Genomic DNA, 22,833 nt, shown 5'->3' with positions numbered 1-22,833 from the left:
CCGAGCGGCCGAGGGCGGGGCGCGGGCTGGTCCGGGGCGGCCGCGGCTCCATGGGGCTCTGGGGGCTGCTGAGCCTGCTACACTCGGCCTTCTTCGGGGACCAGGTAGGGCGTGGGGGCGCTCCACGCGCACGACGCTTGACGGGTCTGGGGTCTCGCGCCGTCGCCGCGGAGACCGTTGCCAGGGAAACTGCCTCGGGCTGCGAACCCCTCCCCCCGCGTCGCAGCGAACCCCCACCCCACCCCGGGTCTGCGCAAGCGCGGCCTCGCCTTGCCCAGCTCCCGGTCTCGGAAGGAGACCCCCAGGATCCCTCTCCACTGCGCGGGCACAGAGAGCACCTGGGGCGGCGGGACCGCGACGGGGGACCGCCCTGCCGAGGGTCCGTCCCATACAGGAGGGTAGAGGCCGGGCCACGCCCTGCACCTTTTCCAGCCTCGGTTTCCCCTCTGGGCTCCCGGCTGAGGGCCTACTCCGCCTTTCGCCGAGGCTGACGTTCCTAAAATGTATCCCACCGAGGCCCAAGCGTTTTGCGGGCCTGTAATCGTCCGGAACCCTGCGGCTCTAACATCCCCAACTGAAGAGGAAACTGAGGCTGGGGGCGCAGCGGGGAGCCCAAGGTCACGGCCTCGGCAGGGCGGGGGCGCAGAGCGTGGGGCAGAGGCGTCGGGAGAGGACCCGGCCCGGACGCCGACGGGGGAGCTGTCCGCGGTGCTGACGGGACGCTCGCTCGCCTCCTCCCCGCCGGGGGAAACTGAGCCCCAGAGCCCTGGCAGGCGACCCGCCCCGATCGGGTTTCAGGGGCGCGGCCTCACCACTCCCCCATCTCCGGTGCCCGTCCTTCCTCACCCGTCAGGGCCCTGCTCCATCACCCGGCTGGGCTCCCAACTGGTCGCATGACAGACCTGGTGCCTTCCTGCTTCCTTCAGCCCTACCCCAGCTGAGTGGCGGGGGGGGGGGGCACCCCGGGTCCTACCCACCCTTCTGTCCCTGGCACCGCGGAGGATCAGTGAAAGAGGGCGGGGCATCAAGTGGGAATTGGCGCTGAGGTCAGGATCAGAAGACTCAGACACTGAGTGACCCTGTTGTATGGGGGCCGGATGCTGGGACGGCGGTGGAGGGGAGGGAGCGGTCTCTGGGTGAGGGTGGGGCTGAGCGAGCCCCGTGGTTCCACAGCAGCAGTGGGGAGCGCAGAGGGTCCCAGGAGGGTCCCCGGGAAGGGTCTCCACACTAGGCCTGGGTGCTGTACATTGGGGGGAGGTCTCTTTCATTCCCCCAAGGCTGGGACTGGGGTCCTGGGGTGCTGTATTTCCCAAGGTTCTATGGTTCTCTAATCTCCATGATGCCTGAGTCTGTGGCTCAAGAATTTACAGGGTCAGGGATTCTCGAGGAGGAGGAGCAGGGGCTTCAGAGATACAATGTTCCAGAGGCTTGGGGACAAGGGCACCTGGGGGGACCTCAGTCCCAGGTGCCCTCAGCCCTCCAGGACCCAGGGCTGCTGAGGTTCATGAGTGAACTCCAGCAGGGCACTCCCTGGCTTAAGCCTCAGTGTCCTCATATGTATGCGGACATGGCTGGCCTTTAGGCCACTCTAAGATTTTTGGCTGAGAGGGGCCTGGGGGCCAGTGACCTCTGAGACTGGGTGGGGGAGGTGAGACCTAGTTCTGTGCGGGCAAGGGTTCTCCAACCCACCTCCTAGTCAACAAAACAAGAAACCCGAGGTCAGAGAGAGAGAGGCCCAAGGTCATGGCCGGGAATCAAGGTAGAGCTAATGCTGTGGCCCTGAGCCCTGTCCTTTCCCCAGCCCCTCTGTCCTGCTCTGCAGCCAGTTCAGCCCATGACCCTTCCCGGGGACTGCCCCTGCTCTAAACCCATCATAAGGACCTGACCCAGGCCTAAACCCACATGCCCTGAGAGGGCACTGATCCCAGCTCCGGAAACTGCACACGCTGTTCCTTTAGCCCGGAACGCTGTTCCCCTCCTTGCTTCCATGGCCAGCTCTTCATCCTGAAGAGGCCAAGCACCATGTCCCCTTCTCTGGGCAGCCTTCCCAGCTTCCAGAAAGAGCCCCCTTGCCCACTGCACCCTGTCCTCAAGCCCCACGGGCTGCGGACTGCTGTGTCTGGCTCTCGAGGGTCCGCTCAGGGCCCCCAGCATTGCCAGCCCAGGACGGACACGAGGGGCCTCCTGCAGCAAACCCAACAGAAAACAGTGTGGCCCCCTTGCCCTTGGCTCCCTGTTGTCCCGTCGTTCGCTGTGCCAGCCCTAACTGAGGCTGCAGCTGCCTCCCCCATTTTACCCAGGGGGAATCAGGTTCTCGGGGCAAACGATTTGCCCCGGCGTCCCAGCCAGGAAAGACAGAGGCAGCCCCCCTAAACCCTGTCTCCTGGCCCAGAGCCCCCTTTGTCCTCGTGCATGCGTGTGTCTGAGGCAGGAAGGACTGGCCACAGCTGCGAGATCCTGGCTCTGGGTTTTATTTATTTTTTATTTTTTTTAAAGATTTTATTCATTTATTTGACAGACAGAAATCACAAGTAGGCAGAGAGGCAGGCAGAGAGAGAGGAGGAAGCGGGCTCCCTGCTGAGCAGAGAGCCCGATGCGGGGCTTGATCCCAGAACCCTGGGATCATGACCTGAGCTGAAGGCAGAGGCTTTAACCCACTGAGCCACCCAGGCGCCCCTGGCTCTGGGTTTTAAACCCTCAAGTGGTTCTGGGGACCCAGGGAGGAACTGAGGACGCGGGGGGTCCCCAGGCCCCTCCCTCTTCCTCCTCTTCTGTGAGGGTGAAATAGAAGTGTGACGAGAGACAGAGACACAGGGAGACAGAGATTGCAAGAGACCGAGCGACATGCGGGAGGACAGGAGTCATGGCCGATGCCCGCGGAGGAGTTCTGCCAGGGAGACAGAAATGCCAGGGTCGCAGGTGCTTCTCAGCCCGCCCATCCCCCATGCTCAGTCCCTCATGCCAGTCACGGCCCTCCCTGCTGGCAGGGGCTGGGGGGTCCAGCCTGGGTCCTTGGCCCTGCCCTGCTCTCACCCATGGGCACAAGGCCTGGCTGGGTCCGTGGGGAGGGGCTGACCTGGCTCCTGCCCCCCCCCCCATTCTGATGTAACATCCAGGACTGGGTGTTTCACTTCCAAATTCTCCGGATCCAGCCGCAGGAGGTTCTTAAGGCCGCTTTACTCCGGAACGTGTGGGGGATACGGAGCCCTAGACCACGGGGCGCCCCCTTCCCTTGGAGGGGGTTCACCCCCCTTTGCACACGCAGTCCCTGAACCCGCCCGGAGGCGCGACGTCCCGCTGCCGCCGCTGGTCCCCGCCCTGGGGCCGCCATTGGCTGTTGCCATGGCACCAGGCCTTCTTCCCGCGCCGCGATTGGCCGCGGCGGCCGCATCCCGCATCCCGCATCCTCCCCCGCTCGCGGTGGTCTCGCCCAGCCCCAGGAGCGGCGGCGCCGCCTGGGCAGGCCGGGACCGGGCTTTGTCCGCCCCGGAACCCTCTGCCTGCGCCGCCAAGACCCCGGAGACCCGGAACCCACGCCCCGCGGCGCCCCCGCCAGCCCAGCCCGAGCGAGATAAAGTAAGCGGCGCGCTTCCCTGGGTGGAGGGCGGGGGGCGCGTCCTCCGCCTCTGCTGGGGGTCTCTGTCCCCTTGTCTCTGCTTCAGCTCTGGGCACACTCTCCGGAGCCTCGGCTTCTGCAGGGTGGAGCCAGAAGGGAAACTGAGCCGCGGGAAGGTGGACGCCCGCGCCGCTGCTGCTATCCCCACGCACACACCCACTCACGGGGTTCACCGCTCGGACCTCCCACAGTCTGCAGGCAGGTCTGTGTGTGCTTGGGGATCGTGCCCCACCTCTCTGGACATCAGTTTCCCATTCTGTGAAGTGGGGCATGGATTGAAGGGAAGAGAAGGGCCTCTTTGGGCCACATCTGTGCCACCCCTCCCTGCTCAAGTAGACCAGCCCCCTGCTACTGGTGCTTTCCCTTCTGCAGTGGAGATCTCCCAAGGAGGTTCCTGGGAGTCCCCTGGCGCAACCTGGAGCTGAGCGGCAGGCAGGAGGGCTTCCTGGAGGAAGTTGCACCTTGAGGGATGGCAGGGTTTGGGAAAGGTGCTCCAGGTGGAAAACCGCACACGCAGAGGCCTGGTGGAAGAGCACGGCTGTGCCACACCAGGGGATGTGGAGGAGTCAGGTCTTATCTCAAGGGCACTGGGGAGCCATGGGAAGTACTGGAGAGAGGGAAGGACTCCAACCAGTGACTCTCAGGGCTTCCTTCTGGCTGTGCGTGAGGAGTGGACTGTGGGAGGCCAGCGAGGCTGCCCTGGTGGCAGGGCTATGGGGAGTTGGGCGAGAGGGTCCAACTGGGCAAAGCTTGAGGGGCTGGTGGGAGTGTGGAGTTGGGGACTCAGGCTGGAAAAGCGGGGGTCTGGTGGGGGCCCTGCTGCCAAGCTCAGGCTGATGAGGATGCCGGGGAGTGAAGGTATCCCAGGCTCGGCCTGGAACATCCACGCAGACACCCCTGAGGGAAACGGGAGCTGGGAGGCTACCCTGGGTGGGGCTCAGGGAGGGGGCCTAGGTTGGTCGAGGGAGTGGAGGGATGTGCAGGCGGTGTCGCGCCTGGCTTAGTGCTTCCTTCTGGTGGGGCAGGGCCTGGGAGCCTCAGCCAGGACACAACTCCAGCCCAGGGAATTTGCCGCAACCCCAGGCCTAGGTCCCAGCTCTGCGACCCCCGACGGAGCCTCGGTTGGGACCACTATTGGGGTGGGAGATGAAGGCTGTGGTCCCCAGGCAGCTGGCCTTCCCTGCCTGGCCCCCGGCTGCCCTGTGATCTCTGGTTTGCTCCATGACCACTGGCATGCCTGACCCTCTCATCAGCCTGCAGGATGGGCCAAGCATACTGCGTTCCCATGGCTCAGATGGGCAAACTGAGGCCAGAGCGCACCACCTGGACTCCTGAGTCCTTCCAGGACTGGGTTCCAGTCGTGCTTTGTCTGTCTCCCTGGCCTCACTTTCTTCCTCTGAGTACAGCCTGTTGGTGGTCCCTGAGGCTCAGGACTGTGACCGGGAACTCGGAAGACACGGTCAGGCACACAGTAGGTCTTCCCGGTGGGTTCGGATGGTCTGACCTCATCTCGCATCTTTACGACAGGCCCAGCATGCCCTTGGTGACCCCCCGGGGTGGGTGGGGTGGGGAGGGTTCTGTGGGTAGGAGCAGAGGGACAAGGGCCTTGAGTGAATGAATGCAGGTGTGGGGGGGGGGTGAGGGCGCGAGGGTAAGAGCCTCCCTGTGGGCAAGGGGAAGGCGGGCTGGTCTGGGGAGAGGGCTCCCAGGAAGGAGGTGGGGAAGAGGCCTGGCTGCCATTGGTGCGCCTCAGACAAAGGCGGAGGGAGGGGGCGAGTGCTGATGGGAAGGGAACAAAGAGGGAAGGGGCGGGGTGGGGAGGAGGGGGGACAGCTCGGGGAGGGCCTAGCCAAGGGAGGAGGGGCCGCCAGCCAGCTGGACAGAGGAAGGGGGCTGGGCCACAGTGAGAAAGGGCCGCCACACACAAAGAAGTGGACGGCAGTGGCAGAGCCCAGGAGACGGGGCATGGGGCCGCCGGGGCCGCCGGGGGGCTGACCAGAGGGCAGTCAGGCTGGGCAGGCAGCTGCTGGGGCTCCAGCTGTTGGTGAAGGGGTCTGGGCGGCGGGGCATCCAGATTTTAGACCCCCAGGGTGACTGCGATGGGCTTGGGTCTGTCCAGTTGAGGGGGTCGCCACATCGGCCTGGCCGTCGCTCTTCGCGCTGCTTTTTCTTGGCGGACACAGCCTTGTTCTCGCCCCTCGGCTGGGCCAGCCGGTGGTCTCTTCCCCTCACCTCTGGGCGGCTGCTCTCTGTGGAGGAGGCCCGTGGCCATCAGCAGGTGTGTCTGGGAGCCCAGCAGTGAGGCCGGCCAGGCGCCGGTGTCTGCTGGTCAGCTGCTCATTTGGGTTGTGTGTCTCGACGTCCATCCCATGGCTCTGCGCACATCTGTCGCGGTCTGTTGCTCCGCTGGCCATGCTGCATGGCCTTGGGGCCAGCCCTGCAGCGGTCCACACCAGGCAGTCCTGTGGGGACTCACCCCCCGGAATGGATGGGAGGGCTAGGACTTCGGTCAGGGGCCACCCGTCCCTAGACCTTGGGTGAACCTTGTCTGACCTGTGGCCCCAGGCACTCCAGGAGCTGAAGATGGCGAGCTCCGTGGCACCCTACGAGCAGCTGGTGCGGCAGGTGGAGGCCTTGAAGGCCGAGAACAGTCATCTGAGGCAGGAGCTGCGAGACAATTCCAGCCACCTGTCCAAGCTAGAGACAGAGACGTCCGGCATGAAGGTGCGGGTGGGGCTGGGCAGAGGTTGGAGGCACAAACACCAGGGTGCTGGACCAAGAGTCTGGCAGGCCAGGCTGGGGCATCTTGTGGTGGGGGTGGCTCAGGGGAGCCCAGGACATCCGGCTTACGCTGCTGGCGCTCTCCCACCCCCGCCGTAGGAGGTCCTGAAGCACTTACAGGGCAAGCTGGAGCAGGAGGCCGGAGTGCTGGTGTCCTTGGGGCAGACGGACGTGCTGGAGCAGCTGAAAGGTGAGGGTGCTGCGGGGGGCCCCTCTGCACACTGGGGCAATCTGCAGCCTTCCTCCAGAGGGAGCTGGGAGGAGGAGGAGGAGGAGGGGCAGGAAGGGGCACTGACTTCTCCCTCTCTTCCGTGTCCATACAGCCCTGCAGATGGACATCACCAGCCTGTACAACCTCAAGTTCCAACCCCCAGCCCTAAGTCCCGAGCCCGCGGCGCGGACCCCCGAAGAAAGTCCCGTCCATGGCTCTGGACCCTCTAAGGACAGTTTTGGGGAGCTGAGCAGGGCTACTGTCCGGCTGCTGGAGGAGCTGGACCGGGAACGGTGAGAGACAGCACGTGGTGGGAAGCCCCACCCCCAGCCAGCTCCGCCCCAGCGATCCCTGACCCCTGATTGGCCCACCGGCAAGTGCCCCACCCCCCTTTTGAGTGGACCCTGCTAGCTGTGGCTGGTCTTCCCCCTTTCTCCGTCCCAGGATCTCTGGAGGACAAAGAGGAGGGCTCCTGGGAGATGTCCTCAGGGGTCCCCAGCATGCAGGCCTCCCCAAGGACAGGGCTGTGTCCACTGCCAGGGTCAGGACTGGAGCCAGAAGGGCTCAAGGCAGCCTTTGTGGAGAGAGGGGCTGTGGCCCAGGAAACCCGGGCCCATGGCCAGCAGAGGAAAGCAGCGTCGGGGCGCCCAGCTCGGCTCAGCTGGGTTGTGTGGGGTCCGACGGGGCAGTTCAGGAGTGGCTTGGAGTCATGTCCATGCCGTGCTCTGGGACCTCAAGCTAGTCTCCTAACTCCTCCCAGCCTCAGACTTCTGCTCTGTAATTAGATGGAACATAGGCCAAATTATTTGAAGTCAATAAGTTTTTGAGGCGCTTGGGGGGCTCAGCAAGTTAAAACCGTTGCGCTCAGCTCAGATCATGGTCTCAGGGTCTTGGGATAGAGCTCTGCATCCAGCTCTCTGCTCAGCGGAGAGCCTGCTTCCCCCCCCTCTCTCTCCCTGCCTCTCCGCCTACTTGTGATCTCTGCCAAATAAATAAATAAAATCTTCTAAAAAATAATAAAGTAAAATAAAGTTAGTAAGCATTTTTAAAAGATTTTTTTTAAAAGATTTTCTTTATTTATTTGACAGAGATCACAAGTAGGCAGAGAGGCAGGCCGGAGGTGGGGGTGGGGGGTGGGAAGCAGGCTCCCCGCTGAGCAGAGCGCCCCATGTGCGGCTCCATCCCAGGACCCTAAGATCATGACCCGAGCCAAAGGCAGAGGCTTAACCCACTGAGCCACCCAGGCGCCCCTTTTTAAGATTATTTATTTATTTATTTGGCAGACAGAGATCACAAGCAGGCAGAGAGAGAGGAGGAAGCAGGCTTCCCGCTGAGCAGAGAGCCCGATTCGATTCGGGGCTTGACCCCAGGACCCTGAGATCATGACCCAAGCCGAAGGCAGAGGCTTTAACCCACTGAGCCCACCAGGCACCCCAGGCAATAAGTTTTCATTTAAAGAAAAGAAAAGAGCCTAAACATTGAGCTCTGTACAATGGGAACAGAAGGGCGTGCCCACAGCGCTGTTCCGAGGGAGGCTGTTGGGCCTGGATCAACCCGAGCCTGACGTGGTCTTCGCAGGCTACAGGGAGACTAGCTGGTGCGGGAGAAGCGTCAGGGGCACAGCAGCCCCCTCGGAGCATGTCTCCGGGGACCAGACCTTACCAAGGAGTCACCTCTCTCCTTTGCGTGAACGCCCCGTCCCACCCAGCCCCGCGAGCACCAAGGCTGGTGCCCTGCCGGGAAGCAAGGCTTCCAGGGAGCAGGGCCCGCGCCGCGGCCTCGGTGGCCCCCCGTCCACAGCCCGCGCCCACCGACTGCCCCCTCAGGTGCTTCCTGTTGAACGAGATCGAGAAGGAGGAGAAGGAGAAGCTCTGGTACTACTCGCAGCTTCAGGGCCTGTCCAAGCGCCTGGACGAGCTCCCGCACGTGGAGACGGTGAGCGACCGCGGGGGCGGGCGCTCGGGGGCGGGCGCGCGGGGGCGGGCGCGCGGGGGCGGGCCGGGGCGCGCCCTCACCGCGACCGCCCGCCCCTCCCAGCAGTTCTCGATGCAGATGGACCTGATCCGGCAGCAGCTGGAGTTCGAGGCCCAGCACATCCGCTCGCTGATGGAGGAGCGCTTCGGCACGTCGGACGAGATGGTGCAGCGCGCGCAGGTGAGGCGGGACCGGAGCGGACCGCGGGGGGCGGGGCCTGGCTCGGGGGCGGGGCCGTAGCCCTTTGTGGGTGGGGCCGGAGGGGGAATGAGGGCCGAGCCGGCCCGGGGGGGCGGAGTCCGAGAACAGCGGGGGCAGGGGGCGGGCGGTGGGCGGAACCGAACGTGGCAGGCCCCGGTCCCCGGTGCGTGGACGCGACCCGATCAGGGAGTGGGTGGAGTCCGTTCGGGTTGGGGTTGGGCCGCGGGTGGGGCCGGGCTGTGCCGCAGAGTCAGGCAACGGGGCGGGGCTCAGGGCGGGTGGGGCCAGGTAGAGGAGCAGGTGGGATCCGAGCCAGGGGCGGGGCCAGGGAGTGGGCGGAGTGGGACGTCGAAGTGCGGCTCGGGCCGCAGGTGGGGTCCTAGCCGGGAGGGGGCGGGGCCAGATCCGGGGCGGGGCCAGCGCCGGGGCGGGGCCAGCCCTGGCGAGCGCCTTTCTCTGCGCTCAGATCCGCGCTTCGCGCCTGGAGCAGATCGATCAGGAGCTGCTGTCAGCCCAGGACCGCGTGCCGCAGACCGAGGCCCAGGTACCGGGAGGGGTGGAGCAGGAACGGGCCCGCAGCCCCCACCCACATCGTCATGGGGCTGTAGCCGGCATCCGCAGTCTGGGCACTTTGTGGGGTGCTCCCCAACCGAACCCCCAGGCCCGGTGTTCTCCGCACAGGCCCTGCTGGCGGTGAAGTCAGTGCCGGTAGAGGAGGACCCGGAGACTGAGGTCCCCACGCACCCTGACGACGGTGTCCCTCAGCCGGGCAACAGCAAGGTGAGGGGTATCCAGGTTCGTGGGGGGCCCGGCGGCTGGCCCGAGCTGCGAGGGGTGAGGGCGGCCTGCTGGGTTGAGGTACATGGTAGGTGGGTCCCGCGTCGCTGTCAGACGTGGGGGATTCTCTCTCCTCTGTCTCCATAAAGTGTCCTCAGGTGTGGAAGGGCCACCTGGATGGGGGGTTGCGGTGAGGCTGGCAAGGCCAGCATGTGCTCTGGGGTTGGGAAGGTGGGTGAGGGATAGCTGTCCTGGGGCCGGTTCAACCTAGTCTCAGACGTAGGAGGTCACCCACGGGAGTACCCAGTGAGGGACCACAGGGTGGACTCTTGGGCCTCCAGAACTGGGGGTACTTGGTGCTGGCTGACGCCTCCCATCCCCTCCCCACGTCTGTGCACTGGCCCCCAGGAGGATGCAGAGCAGGGGAGGTCAGGGTGAGCCAGCGATTCTCCCGGGCTGTGTTTGGGCGGCGCACTGGAGGGCCGCGGCTAGCCCTGGCTGGGGCCCGGTGAGCTGGGCAGCGTTCCCCGCCTTGACTTCATCCTCTGCCCTTCCAGGTGGAGGTGGTCTTCTGGTTGCTGTCCATGCTGGCGACACGGGACCAGGAGGACACAGCCCGCACCCTGCTGGCGATGTCCAGCTCGCCGGAGAGCTGCGTGGCGATGCGCCGCTCGGGGTGTCTGCCGCTGCTGCTGCAGATCCTGCACGGCACCGAGGCGGGCAACGGGAGCCCCGGGGCGCCGGGAGCCAAGGATGCACGCATGCGCGCCAACGCGGCGCTGCACAACATAGTCTTCTCGCAACCGGACCAGGGCCTGGCGCGCAAGGAGATGCGCGTCCTGCATGTGTTGGAGCAGATCCGGGCCTACTGCGAGACCTGCTGGGACTGGCTTCAGGGCAGGGACGGCGCCGACGGAGCCGGCAAGGGCAGCGGTGAGCGTGTAGGAGCTCCGGTGTGGGGGGTGGTAAGCCGGGAGCCGTCCAGGTCTCCCGCGGACTCCGGCTAGAGCCTTAACCTTTGCAAGCAGGGTGCAGTCTGGGACCCCTAGTGTTTGCAGGTCTTTGCAAACTTAATATATGGCAAAAACACTGCCAAAAGGTCCTTAGCACCAGGCACTACCTCATGGGCCTTTGCGATGCAGCGGCGTGGGCAGCACCCTGTGACTTGCCTTTAGACAGGCTCTGGGGGGCCCCCCATGCGCCCACGAACAGCGGTTTGAAAAGCTCTGGGGTCCCTGCAGGCCTTCGGGGTCCCTGCAGGCCTGTGGGGTGGAGAAGGCAGGGAAGGGCAGGGACTTACTGGCAGCAGGTGGCTCTGACCCGGCCCCTGTCCCGCAGTCCCTGTCCCCATTGAGCCTCAGATCTGCCAGGCCACCTGTGCCGTGATGAAGCTGTCCTTTGATGAGGAGTACCGCCGGGCCATGAACGAGCTGGGTGAGTGCCCCCTGGCTTCTTCCAGGACTGGCTCTGGGGGTGCCGCTGGGCCTCATCCTGGCTGGGGCTGGCTTGGTAGCCACCAGGATGCTGGGGCTCAGAGAACAGGGAAGCGTCTCTGCTCAGGGAGCCTGGCGGGTGGCGGTGGGGGTCGACCTTGTGAAATCCTAGGTTTGTGAGCATTACAGGTGTTATGTCTCTTTCCATATACGAATCCTCGAAACCCGGGAAAAACAAATAGCAAAGCTCAAACATCATACCCGTGTATGCTCAATTTCACTGTCCGGAGATGCCGCTTCTCGCCTAGCAGGGGCTCAAAACGCGCAAACGGGTAGACCCCGTGCGGGTTGGCTGCGTGGGAGGCATGTGCCCAGCCCTGGGGGAGGGCTCCCCCCATATGCTGGATTTACAAAGGAAGACACAGGAAAACAAGGAAGCAGGCAACCCAGAGAAAACCCCAAATCTGGAAGCCTTGTGTGCCCAACAGGTAGGCGTCGGCCGCAGGCAGGTGTCTTAGCCTCCCTCTGCAGTCCCCTGTGGTAGGGGGCAGAGGAGGTGGTCCAGTCCGCCCCGTGCACAAGACACGTGCACGCGTGTGCCCCAGAACGTAGTCTAAACACAGGAGGCCAGCGGGCCCCGGCCGTGCTTCCCACCCACCGGCACGAGGCCAGCACAGAGAACTTCTGTTGGCTCCGCATGCCCTCTGACCTTGAGCCCTTGGACTAGGAACATGGAGACTGTCCTACGGAACTGGTTCTGAGTGTGGCCCAGGACCCCTGGGGGTTCCTGACGCCCTCCTGTGAGGTCCCCAAGGTCACAGTTGTTGTGATAAGGACACAAAGATATGATTTCCTGTCCCACCCTGTCTTCTGCCGGCGCTTCCCTCTGAGGGCCGCTGGGCTGCACATTCCAAGGGCTAAGAGGCTTCATTCTCATTTTCAGCAGGAGCGTATGCACCGCTGTCGCCCACAGGCACAGAATCTTTTTGGGGTCACAAACCTCACAAACGTTCAGAGGATACAGGGGTCCTAAGGGCAAAACACTCGCATGCCTCCGGCGTCTGCCAGGAGCCCCTGGCCCGGCAGCTGAGGTCACAGCACTTGCTGCCTGTTCTTGTCTGCGCCCTTCCTGTGGGTTTCCGCCTTCGGGAGGATGAAGGGCCTTGGAAGCGTCCCCCGAAATCACTTATAATCACATATTAAAGTTGTTAGAGGTGCCTGGCCGGCTCAGTCGGTAGAGGCAGTGACCGTTGTTTGAGTGTTGTGAGTTCCGGTCCCACGTCGGGCCTGGAGCCTGCTTAGAAAATCAACTTGTGGTAGAATACACGTAAGATCCGCTGTCGGAACCTTCTCTGAGCACACAGCTGCGTGGCGGGAAGCACTCACACCCCCGCCCTCCATCTCCAGAACTTTCCATCTCTCCACACAGAGACCCTGTCCCCGTGAAGCACGGACTCCCCACCCCTGCCCCAGCCCCGGCTCCCACCCTCTCCTCTCTGTGTGGCTGGGACTCCTCTGGGGCCCTCCTGGGAGTGGGGTCCTGAGGGTCCTTCTGGGTCCGGCTTATTTGATATAAATACCCTCGAGCAGAACATTTTTGGGGTCTGCCCATGAGATAGCAGGTGTCAGAGCATCCCGCCTTTCTGTAGCTGAGGAATGCTGCGTTGTGGACAGACACACTGTGTCCACCCATCCGTCCACGTCCGCTGATGGACATTTGGGTTGTGTCCCCCTCTTGGCCACTGTGAACAGGTCGCAGGCTTGCGTTGGAGGTTTTTATAACAGTGACTTACCACTTATTACGTGGCCAGCACTATGCTTTTTTTTTTTTTTAAAGATTTTATTTATTTGACAGATCACAAGCAGATAGAGGCAGACACAGAGAGAGGTGGAAGCAGGCTCCCCGCTGGGCAGAGAGCCCGATGCGGGGCTCGATCCCAGGACCCTGAGATCATGACCTGAGCCGAAGGCAGAGGCTCAACCCACTGAGCCCCCCAGATGCCCCTCGCTGGAGGTTTTTAGATGCGCACCGTTCACTTCCTGCCCCCGGGACACTGGCATTTGCCCCCATCATCTCTGCCACAGGGAGACGGAGATGGGGCTTCTCATGCTTGCGCTGCTGCTGCTTTCCCTTGCTCCCTACGGACCCTATCCCCTGATTCGTTTCCCCATAGTACCTCCTGAGCACGGGCCACCCATAGCCTGCCCTCCGTGGCTCGTGGTCTGGAGAGAATTCTCGTGGGGGATGATGGGGGGCTTCCCTGGGAAAGTGACTGGAGCTGGGAGCAGAGCCAGTCACCTGGGCAAACAGCAGGGAAGAGCACTGCAGGCAAAGGGAACAGCCTGCAAAGACCCAGAGGCTGGGGAGTAGCCCTGGGGGCTGGGGAGGGGGACCTGAGCGGGGCAGGTGTGGGGAGGGAGGGAGCAGAGGGCGTCCGAGGCCGGGAAGGAGGCAGGGGGTGGTTTGGGGAGTCCGGCTATGGGCGGGCACCCCGCAGGCGCACCACGCCCCGCTCCCGCCCCTGCAGGTGGGCTGCAGGCCGTGGCAGACTTGCTGCAGGTTGACTACGAGATGCACAAGATGACGCGAGACCCGCTCAACCTTGCCCTTCGCCGCTACGCCGGCATGACCCTCACCAACCTCACCTTTGGCGACGTCGCCAACAAGGTGCGTGGGGCAGCCGGAGGCTGGGCAGGGTCAGCGCTCTCCAGGTCAGAGCCCTCAACCTCACCACAGCTTCGAAACAGCCCTCAGAGATGGAGACAGTTGTCCCCAGTTTGCAGGCGGGTAGACTGAGGCCCAGAGAGGGCTGGTGGGGCCGAGAAGGCTGATGTCTGCATGCGATCAGCCAGGCCACCATGCTGCTGGCTGCTCTGGGGCCAGCTCTGCTGAGAATGGGACCTCTGGACTAGGGGGCGGGTGTCCATGCTGGCCTGGGCCTCAGTTTCCTCATTGGATCAACTGGGTAAGTGCCGCCCCTCCCCTGCGGCACGCGGCAGTGAGGACGGGGGCTGGGCTCAAGTTCTAGCACACGGTAGGTGCTCAGTGAGCAGAGGAGGGAACCTGAAGACGGAGGTGGGTCGACTTCATGCCCCCTGCCCTGCCCGGCATGGCGTGATTTCCCTCTTCACACCAACAGGCCACGCTGTGTGCCCGCCGGGGCTGCATGGAGGCCATCGTGGCCCAGCTGGCTTCTGAGAGCGAGGAGCTCCACCAGGTACCTGGGCAGTGTGGCCCCAGGAGCGCCCTGCGGGGTGTCCCACTGCCTGCGGCCCTTCTGCTGGCCAGGCTCCCTCTCCCTTGGGTATTGGGCATCCCCTCCAGTCTCTGCTCAGCTCCGCCTGGCACAGGGGTGGAGGCTCGGGTGGCCTTAGGTCCACATTGTCCCTTCTCTGCCCCGGCCCAGGTGGTGTCCAGCATCCTGCGCAACCTGTCCTGGCGGGCTGACATCAACAGCAAGAAGGTGCTGAGGGAGGTCGGCAGCATGACTGCCCTGATGCAGTGTGTTCTTCGAGCCTCCAAGGTGGGCACCAGCTGGAGTGGGGGGCTGGGGACAGGGAAACCTCACCCCAGCATGACTGCCCTGATGCAGTGTGTTCTTCGAGCCTCCAAGGTGGGCACCAGCTGGAGTGGGGGGCTGGGGACAGGGAGACCTCACCCCAGGCCTCAGGAAGAGGGACCGGCCAGGGTTGTTCAGTGCCAGCCACAGCGCAGGGAGACCTGGGAGAGGGGGTGAGTTCCCCATCTCCAGAGGAAATCAAGCCAAATAGTGCACTGGAAAGCAGCTGGTCACACCTGGGGCTTCCAACCCTGTAACTCCAGATCCTTTCACTGTTGCTTGTACGGGTAAACAGACCTGGGTGCCTTTCCTCCCGGCCTTCTGTCCACACCTTGACAGGAACAGCCGAGTGGGCGGGGCTGGCCTGGTCCCTGCTCCCTCCCTGCCCCCACACCAACCCCCACCTTACCTGATCTGTGTCCAGGAGTCCACCCTGAAGAGCGTGCTCAGTGCCCTGTGGAACCTGTCGGCACACAGCACGGAGAACAAGGCGGCCATCTGCCAGGTGGACGGTGCCCTGGGCTTCCTGGTGAGCACACTGACCCACAAGTGCCAGAGCAACTCCCTGGCTATCATCGAGAGCGGCGGTGGCATCCTGCGCAACGTGTCCAGCCTCATCGCCACCCGGGAGGACTACAGGTCGGCCCCCTCCCAGCCCATGGCCACCGGGGGTGGAGGGCGCGGGGCCCTACACTGGGAGAAGGGGGTCGCCCCCGTGCAGTTTGGCTTGGGGATGGCAGAGCCCACTTGGCTGGGAACCAAGGACAAGCCTTGTTCTGTGCTGAGAATGGACGGTCCCAACTGGTCCCTAGGGACCACATTTTTTAGTGTAAGTATATCTCAAATCTTGTGTGGAATATACTTATACTAAATTTTAAGCTAATTTAAATAAAAATACGTATTACTTTCTAAACATTAACAAATACTTGTTCTTTACTGAAAATTTTATAAATACTATTAAATATTCATCCCTTATCAAAATAAAGTATTATTTATGAGACAATAATCACTAATGTTTTTGACGTAGAAAAATATGTAATATTTATGTTTAGTGTAAGTATATCCCAAATATGGCATAGGCTATACTTGTGCTAAAGATTTTTTTTTTTAAGATTTTATTTACTCATTTGACAAAGATCACAAGCAGGCAGAGAGGCAGGCGGGAGTGGGGGGAAGCAGGCTGCCCGCTGAGCAGAGAGCCCGATGCGGGACTCGATCCCAGGACCCTGAGACCATGACCTGAGCCGAAGGCAGAGGCTTTAACCCACTGAGCCCCCCAGGCGCCCCTAATATATACATTTTATTAAACATTTAGTACGTTTTCTGAAATTCAGTTACCTTACTCTTACTTTGCTAAGACTGGCTCCCCCACTGCTGTCCCATCCGGGCAGGGCAGGGCGGAGTGGGGCGCAGCGGGGCGAGGGACCGGGTCTGGGGGGAAGGGGCGGGGCGAGGGGAGGTTAGTCCCAGCACGGGGGAGGGGCGGGGCAAGCCGTGGGTGGAGCCCAGCGATGGGTGGGGCGCAGCGGGGGCGTGGCCACGCGGGCTTGACGCTGCCCTGGCCCCGCCCCGCCCCGCCCCGCCCCGCCCCGCCCGCAGGCAGGTGCTGCGGGACCACAACTGCCTGCAGACGCTGCTGCAGCACCTGACGTCGCACAGCCTGACCATCGTGAGCAACGCCTGCGGCACGCTCTGGAACCTGTCCGCCCGCAGCCCGCGTGACCAAGAGCTCCTGTGGGACCTGGGGGCCGTGGGCATGCTGCGCAACCTGGTGCACTCCAAGCACAAGATGATCGCCATGGGCAGCGCCGCCGCCCTGCGCAACCTGCTGGCCCACCGCCCCGCCAAGTACCAGACCACCGCCACGGCCGTCTCCCCCGGCGCATGCGCTCCCAGCCTGTACGTGCGGAAGCAGCGGGCGCTGGAGGCCGAGCTGGACACGCGGCACCTGGCGCAGGCGCTCGACCACCTGGAGAAGCAGGGCCTGCCGGAGGCGGAGGCCTACGCAGCCTCCAAGAAGCCCCTGCCGCCCCTGCGGCACCTGGACGGGCTGGCCCGGGACTACGCCTCGGACTCGGGCTGCTTCGACGACGATGAGGCGCCCTCCCTGGCCGCTGCAGCTGCCACTGCGGAGCCTGCCAGCCCCGCGGTGCTGTCGCTTTTCCTGGGGAGCCCCTTCCTGCAGGGGCAGGCGCTGGCCCGGGCCCCACCAGCCCGCCGCAGTGGCCCAGAGGCAGAGAAGGAGGCCAGCGGGGAGGTGGCCGTGGCGGCCAGGGCCAAGGCTAAGCTGGCACTGGCGGTGGCACGCATCGACAGGCTGGTGGAGGACATCTCCGCCCTGCACACCTCGTCAGACGACAGCTTCAGCCTCAGCTCTGGGGACCCTGGACAGGAAGCACCGCGTGAAGGCCGGGCCCAGTCCTGCTCTCCTTGCCGGCGGCCGGAGGGCAGGCGGCCAGAGGCTGGCAGTCGTGCCCACCCGCTGCTGCGGCTCAAGGCTGCCCACGCCAGTCTCTCCAATGACAGTCTCAACAGCGGCAGCACCGGTGATGGGCGCTGTCCCCGCGAGCACACACGGTCCTGCCCACTGGCCGTGCTGGCCGAGCACCGCGAGCGGTCCCCGAACAGCCAGGTGCGGCCCAGCCGGCTAGACCTCCACCTGCCAGGCAGCCAGGAGCCGGCATCCCGGGACGGCTCTGCCGCTGATGCCTGTGTACGCACCATCAAGCTGTCGCCCACCTACCAGCACGTACCGCTCTTCGAGGGCAACCCCAGGGCAGGCATGGGGTCCCTGGCCCCCGGAGCCCGGAAGCAGGCCTGGTTGCCCATGGACGGCCTGAGCAAGGTGCCGGAGAAGCTGGTGGCAGAGACCGTGCCACTGTGCCTGTCGCGCTGCAGCTCCCTGTCCTCACTGTCCTCGGCTGGCCGCCCAGGCCCCAGTGAGGCCGGGGACCTGGACAGTGACTCATCCCTGGAAGGGCTGGAGGAGGCTGGACCCAGCAAGGCTGACCTGGACGGGGCCTGGCTCGGCCCCGGGGCTGCCTCCCTGCCCGTGGCCATCCCGGCTCCGCAGCGGGGCCGGGGCCTGGGAGTGGAGGACACCACCCCGTCCAGCTCCTCGGAGAACTGCGTGCAGGAGACGCCACTGGTGCTCAGCCGCTGCAGTTCGGTGAGCTCCCTGAGCAGCTTCGAGAGCCCGTCCATCGCCAGCTCCGTGCCCAGTGACCCGTGCAGCGGGCTGGGCAGCGGCACAGTCAGCCCCAGCGAGCTGCCCGACAGCCCCGGGCAGACCATGCCTCCCAGCCGCAGCAAGACGCCCCCGCTGGCCCCCGCGCCCCCCGGCGAGCGGGAGAGCACCCAGTTCAGCCTGCAGTGGGAGAGCTATGTGAAGCGCTTCCTGGACATCGCCGACCGCCGCGAGCGCTGCCGGCTTCCGTCTGAGCTGGACGCGGGCAGCGTGCGCTTCACCGTGGAGAAGCCGGACGAGAACTTCTCCTGCGCCTCCAGCCTCAGTGCGCTGGCCCTGCACGAACACTATGTGCAGAAGGACGTGGAGCTGCGGCTGCTGCCCCCAGCCTGCCCCGAGCGTGGCGGCAGCGGCGGTGGCGGCGGCGGCCCCGGCCTGCACTTTGCAGGGCACCGCCGGCGGGACGAGGCTGGTGGCTGTCTCGAGGGCCCGGCAGCCACTGACCAGGAGCTGGAGCTGCTGCGCGAGTGCCTGGGGGCGGCGGTCCCCGCCCGGCTCCGCAAGGTGGCCTCGGCGCTGGTGCCTGGTCGCCGCGCACTGCCCGTGCCCGTCTACATGCTGGTGCCGGCCCCCGCCCGGGGGGACAACTCCTGCGCCGACTCCGCTGACGGCACGCCCGTCACCTTCTCTAGTGCCACCTCGCTCAGTGACGAGACACTACAGGGACCTCCCAGGGACCCGCCCAGCGGACGCTCCGACAGGCAGAAGCCTGCGGGTCGTGAGGCCCCGGCCAGGCAGGCCACGGGGCACAGGCACAGGGCATGGGGTGCAGGCCGGAGCCCGGAGCAGGCCCGGGGCGTGGGCAGGAGCAGGGAGGGGCTGGAGCTTCCCCTCCGCCAGCCCTCGAGCGCCTGCAAGGACCAGGATGTCTTCCGCCCCAGCCCAGGCCGCGGGGACGGGGCGCTGCAGTCTCTGTGCCTCACAACGCCCACCGAGGAAGCTGTGTACTGCTTCTACGACTCAGACGAGGAGCCCTCCGAGGCGGTGGTGCCCCCGCGGCGGGCATCCGCCATTCCTCGGGCAGTAAAGAGAGAGCGCCCGGCTGGCAGGAAGGAGGTGCAGGCTGCACCCAAGGCTACGCCCAAGGCCACGCAAGCTGCCCGTACCCAGCCCAGCCTCATTGCCGATGAGACGCCGCCGTGCTACTCCCTGAGCTCCTCCGCCAGCTCCCTGAGTGAGCCCGATCCCCCCGAGCACCCCGCAGGCCAGCCCCAGGCTCTCAAGCCGGCTGCCAACAAGGGGCTGGGCACTGCAGGGGGTCGTCATGGCTCCCCGAGCCCGCGGGTGCAGACAGGACCGCTCCGGCGCGGTGCCAACTCTGCAGTGCCCAGGCGCCGGTTCCAAGCGTCGGGCTCTCGGCGCCGCAAGCCCCAAGCCGCCCAGCCAGACAAGCAGCCTGCAGAGGGGCCCCGGGAGCGCGGGGACGAGGCGGCCAGTTCTGACCATGCCTCAGACCTTGACAGCGTCGAGTGGCGCGCGATCCAGGAGGGCGCCAACTCCATCGTCACGTGGCTGCACCAGGCGGCGGCGGCGGCGGCCACCCACGAGGCCTCGTCTGGGTCTGACTCGATCCTGTCCGGGTCGGGGCTGTCGGGGAGCTCCACCCTGCAACCCTCCCTGCACAGGAAGGGACGGCGGCTGCAGGCGGGGGGCCCGGTGGGCAGCACTGCGAGGCCGGAGAAACGGGACTCAGCCCTGGCCCAGCACAGCACCAGCGGCCCCGAGAAGCTGCGAGGGGCTCAGAAGACCACGGGCAGGGTGCCGGCCGTGCTCCGGGGAAGGACTGTGATCTATGTGCCCAGCCCGGCCCCCCGGGCCCAACCCAAAGGCCACCCTGGCACCCATGTGGCACCGAGGAAGATGGGACCCCCGAGTCCTGCGCAGCCAGGAGCCCCCGCCAAGACCCCCAGCCCTGGGCAGCAGCGGTCTCGAAGCCTGCACCGGCCTGGCAAGAGCTCAGAGCTGGCGGCACTGAGCCCTCCCCAGAGGAGTGCCACACCGCCCGCCCGCCTGGCCAAGGCCCCCTCCTCGGGGTCCTCCCCAGCCTCTCCGGCCTCCCAGGCCCCTACCAGGAGGCTGCCCACAGGCACCCAGGCAGCAGGGCCCCTCCCCGGCCCCGGGGCAGCTCTGGTGCCCCAAACACCCACGCGGGCCCTGCTGTCTAAGCAGCACAAGACGCAGAAGTCACCTGTGCGGATCCCCTTCATGCAGAGGCCAGCCAGGCGGGGGCCGCCAGCCCCGGCCAGGGCAGCCCCGGAGCCGGGTCCCCGGGGTCGGGCGGCAGCGGAGGGAAGCCCTGGCGCCCGAGGGGGCCGCCTGGGCCTCGTTCGCGTGGCCTCTGCCCGCTCCAGTGGCAGCGAGTCGTCGGACCGCTCAGGTTTCCGGCGGCAGCTGACCTTTATCAAGGAGTCCCCCGGCCTGCTGCGCCGCCGCCGTTTGGAACTGTCCACCCCAGAGGCTGCGCGCCCCGCCTCGCAGGGCGGCTCACCCCGCCGCAGTCAACCCGCGCTGCCCGCTGTCTTCCTCTGCTCCTCGCGCTGCGACGAGCTGCGGGCAGCCCCCAGGCAGGCTCCCGTCCCCCAGCGAGCCCCGGCAGCCAGGCCCAGTCCCAGCGAGCGGCCTGCCCGGCGCCCCAGCTCCGAGAGCCCGTCCCGCCTGCCTGTGCGCACCCCCACCGCCCCACCCGAGGCGGTCAAGCGGTACGCCTCCCTGCCGCACATCAGCGTGGCCCGCAGGCCCGACGGGGCTGCCCCCGGGGCCGGTGCGGACGCTGCCCGCCGCAGCAGCGATGGAGAGGCCCGGCCGCTGCCGAGGGTGGCGGCACCAGGCACCACGTGGCGTCGCATCCGGGACGAGGACGTCCCACACATCCTGCGGAGCACGCTGCCTGCCACTGCCCTGCCACTGATGGGCGCCCCGTCCGAGGAGGGCCCCAGCGGCCCCCCACAGCGCAAGACCAGCGACGCCGTGGTCCAGACGGAGGACTTTGCCGCCACCAAGACCAACTCCAGCACGTCTCCAAGTCTGGAAAGCAGGGGACCCCCCCAGGCTGCAGTCTGCGGCCCCAGCACACTCACCGGCAGTGATGTGGACGGGCTTGGCCCCACCAAAGCGCCCACCTCTGCTCCCTTTGTCCACGAGGGCCTGGGGGTGGCTGCAGGGGGCTTTCCCACCAGCCGGCATGGCTCCCCCAGCCGCTCGGCCCGTGTCCCCCCCTTCAACTATGTGCCCAGCCCCATGGCGGCAGCCGCCACTGACTTGGCCACAGAGAAAGCCCCCGCCGCTGCCCCTACCAGCCTCCTGGAATAGTGGCCAGTGCCGGCCTTCTAGAACATCCTCTCCTGACCAAGGGCTGGTCTGGCTGTCTGGAGGGTGGTCCTAGGGTCCATCTACCCATCAAAGCCTCTGCCCTTGGAGCCCCACTGCAGCCTGAACTGGCCTCACATCTCATGCACAGACGCTTGCTTCGTGCTGCGGGGGCTCTGGAGGGAACGGGCTGCCGGCGTGCTCTCTCGTCACAGCCTGGAGGGAGCACGGTGAGGCGGTCTGGCCCCAGGCCGGCCTCCACACGGGGACGCCCTCCCAGCTTGGGCTGCCCTCAGCAGCCCCGCTCCAGCCCCCACTCCCTGCTGGGCCCAGCCTCAGCAAGACCGCGTCAGGAGCCTCAGGGAGGTGACAGAGTCCGCCCCGGGTGGGGGGCAGGGCTGGCGAGGGTGGCCCATCAAGCAAGGGCCTGCCAGCTGGGGGCCTCGGCATCTGTCCCAGCCTGCACTGGGGCGCAGCCTGTAATTTGGGGAGGCCCGGTAATTGGTTAATGATGGCTCTGCGGGTGAGTTTGCCTTCTCAGCCCCAGCTGGGGAGTGTGGGGGCAGGGAGCGGCTGAGCCCAACTCAAAGTCCCTGCCCCGTCCTAGACCTTGCCGCGAGGGAGGCAGGAGGGCCCCAGGGGTGGTGTGTGGAGCAGCCTGGGACAGGGAGAGGCTGGTGTGCGGACAGCAGAGGCGGGAGCTGCCTCTGGCTTCGACAGAACCCTGGTTGGGGGAAGGGGGGCCCCTGGAGGTGGGCACGGAGCAGCGGGAAGGAGACCCAGGCGACCGTCCCGGAGGGTGTGGGGGAGCTGGGACGCTGCCTGGGTCTGCCTGGGGGAGGAAGCGTGTGGAGGGACGTCCCTGCGGCAGCCCCGCTTTTCAATTCCATTCTCCTTAACGACCCAGGAAGCCCTGGGGTCCTCGGGCTCCGCGCCAGGTGCACCGTCCTCTCCGGACAGCACAGCAGCGGCGGGAGCTGGGCTTGGCCACTGGAGGACACCGGCCGCCAGGTGCTAGAGTGTCGCTGCCCTGGAGGCAGACAGACCGAGGGACAGCGAGCCTGGAGGCCTCACTTCTTCCCCCTCCCCTGCCGGCCCGCCCAGGGGCCGTGTGCACCTGGGCTTGGTGTCCACTCCAAGGGCACCTCCTTGCCCAAAGAGCCAGCGACCTCTTTCCTGCACACGGAGGCTCCAGAGAGAAGCTGCTCCCGGCTCGCAGATCTGCTGGGACAGCCGCCTCGCCAGAGCGCCACTGCCCACCGGAGCAGATGCCATGACCCTCTGCGAGCCTCAGTCCCCCGCCCGCGGGCACCACGGTCCCTCCCCATCATCCAGAAGTTTCCCGTGAGTCACCGTCCACGAAGGGAACCCTTGTGAGCCGTGTTGATTCCAGACCCCACGGATGTCCTGCTGCCGTCATGCTGCTGCATCACACACACACCCCACTCCCGTCCCGCCAAGCACCCAGTCCTGTGCGACAGGAGCCAGGGCGGCGAGCGGGGGAGATGGCGGTGGTGGCTGAGCCAGTGGCAAACAGCCACAGCCCGCCCCGGGGGACACACTGGTGTGTCTGGGACTCTCTTCAGAAACTGCCAGTCCCTGTCCCCACTGTACCCTGAAGGGCTGGGACTGAGGGTCTTCCGAGCTCCCTTCTGGCCCCGGGGACTGCCAGACGTCACGCTCGCATCTCCGTGAGACAGGTGCTCCCCACGACGGCCTGCTGGGAA

At 65.6% G+C, this 22,833-nt stretch overlaps 1 protein-coding gene across 5 annotated transcripts; it reads left to right on the top strand.

Annotated features, from left to right (window-relative positions):
- APC2 (APC regulator of WNT signaling pathway 2) lies at window positions 1–21,802 on the top strand. 5 transcript variants are annotated; one of them, XM_082737108.1, is made up of 15 exons: window positions 1–104; window positions 6,182–6,340; window positions 6,497–6,587; window positions 6,721–6,901; window positions 8,435–8,543; window positions 8,649–8,762; window positions 9,250–9,327; window positions 9,465–9,563; window positions 10,118–10,493; window positions 10,899–10,994; window positions 13,522–13,661; window positions 14,134–14,211; window positions 14,401–14,517; window positions 14,978–15,192; window positions 16,153–21,802. In XM_082737108.1, the coding sequence occupies exons 1-15, from the start codon at window positions 51–53 to the stop codon at window positions 21,107–21,109; spliced, it is 6,864 nt and encodes a 2,287-aa protein (XP_082593234.1). In that variant the 5' UTR covers window positions 1–50; the 3' UTR covers window positions 21,110–21,802. The 5 variants fall into 5 exon arrangements, with proteins under 5 accessions (XP_082593234.1, XP_082593233.1, XP_082593232.1 ...); XM_082737107.1 differs by having other exon boundaries at window positions 8,646–8,762; XM_082737106.1 differs by lacking the exon at window positions 1–104 and adding an exon at window positions 3,257–3,576.
- The last annotated feature ends 1,031 nt before the right edge of the window (window positions 21,803–22,833 follow it).

The sequence above is a fragment of the Mustela nivalis genome (assembly GCF_964662115.1).
Source record: "Mustela nivalis genome assembly, chromosome: 1".
Classification (NCBI taxonomy): domain Eukaryota; kingdom Metazoa; phylum Chordata; class Mammalia; order Carnivora; family Mustelidae; genus Mustela; species Mustela nivalis.
Note: the sequence above shows the minus strand (reverse complement) of the source record. Positions and strands in the feature narration are given on the sequence as shown.

Bases quoted from the DNA above. Each gene is read 5' to 3' on its own strand.
- APC2 (XM_082737105.1), top strand. From the start codon at position 3,343: ATGGCACCAGGCCTTCTTCCCGCGCCGCGATTGGCCGCGGCGGCCGCA. The intron at 3,577-6,181 runs GTAAGCGGCGCG...CTGTGGCCCCAG, and splicing joins CCCAGCCCGAGCGAGATAAA to GCACTCCAGGAGCTGAAGAT. The intron at 14,518-14,977 runs GTGGGCACCAGC...ATCTGTGTCCAG, and splicing joins GTGTTCTTCGAGCCTCCAAG to GAGTCCACCCTGAAGAGCGT.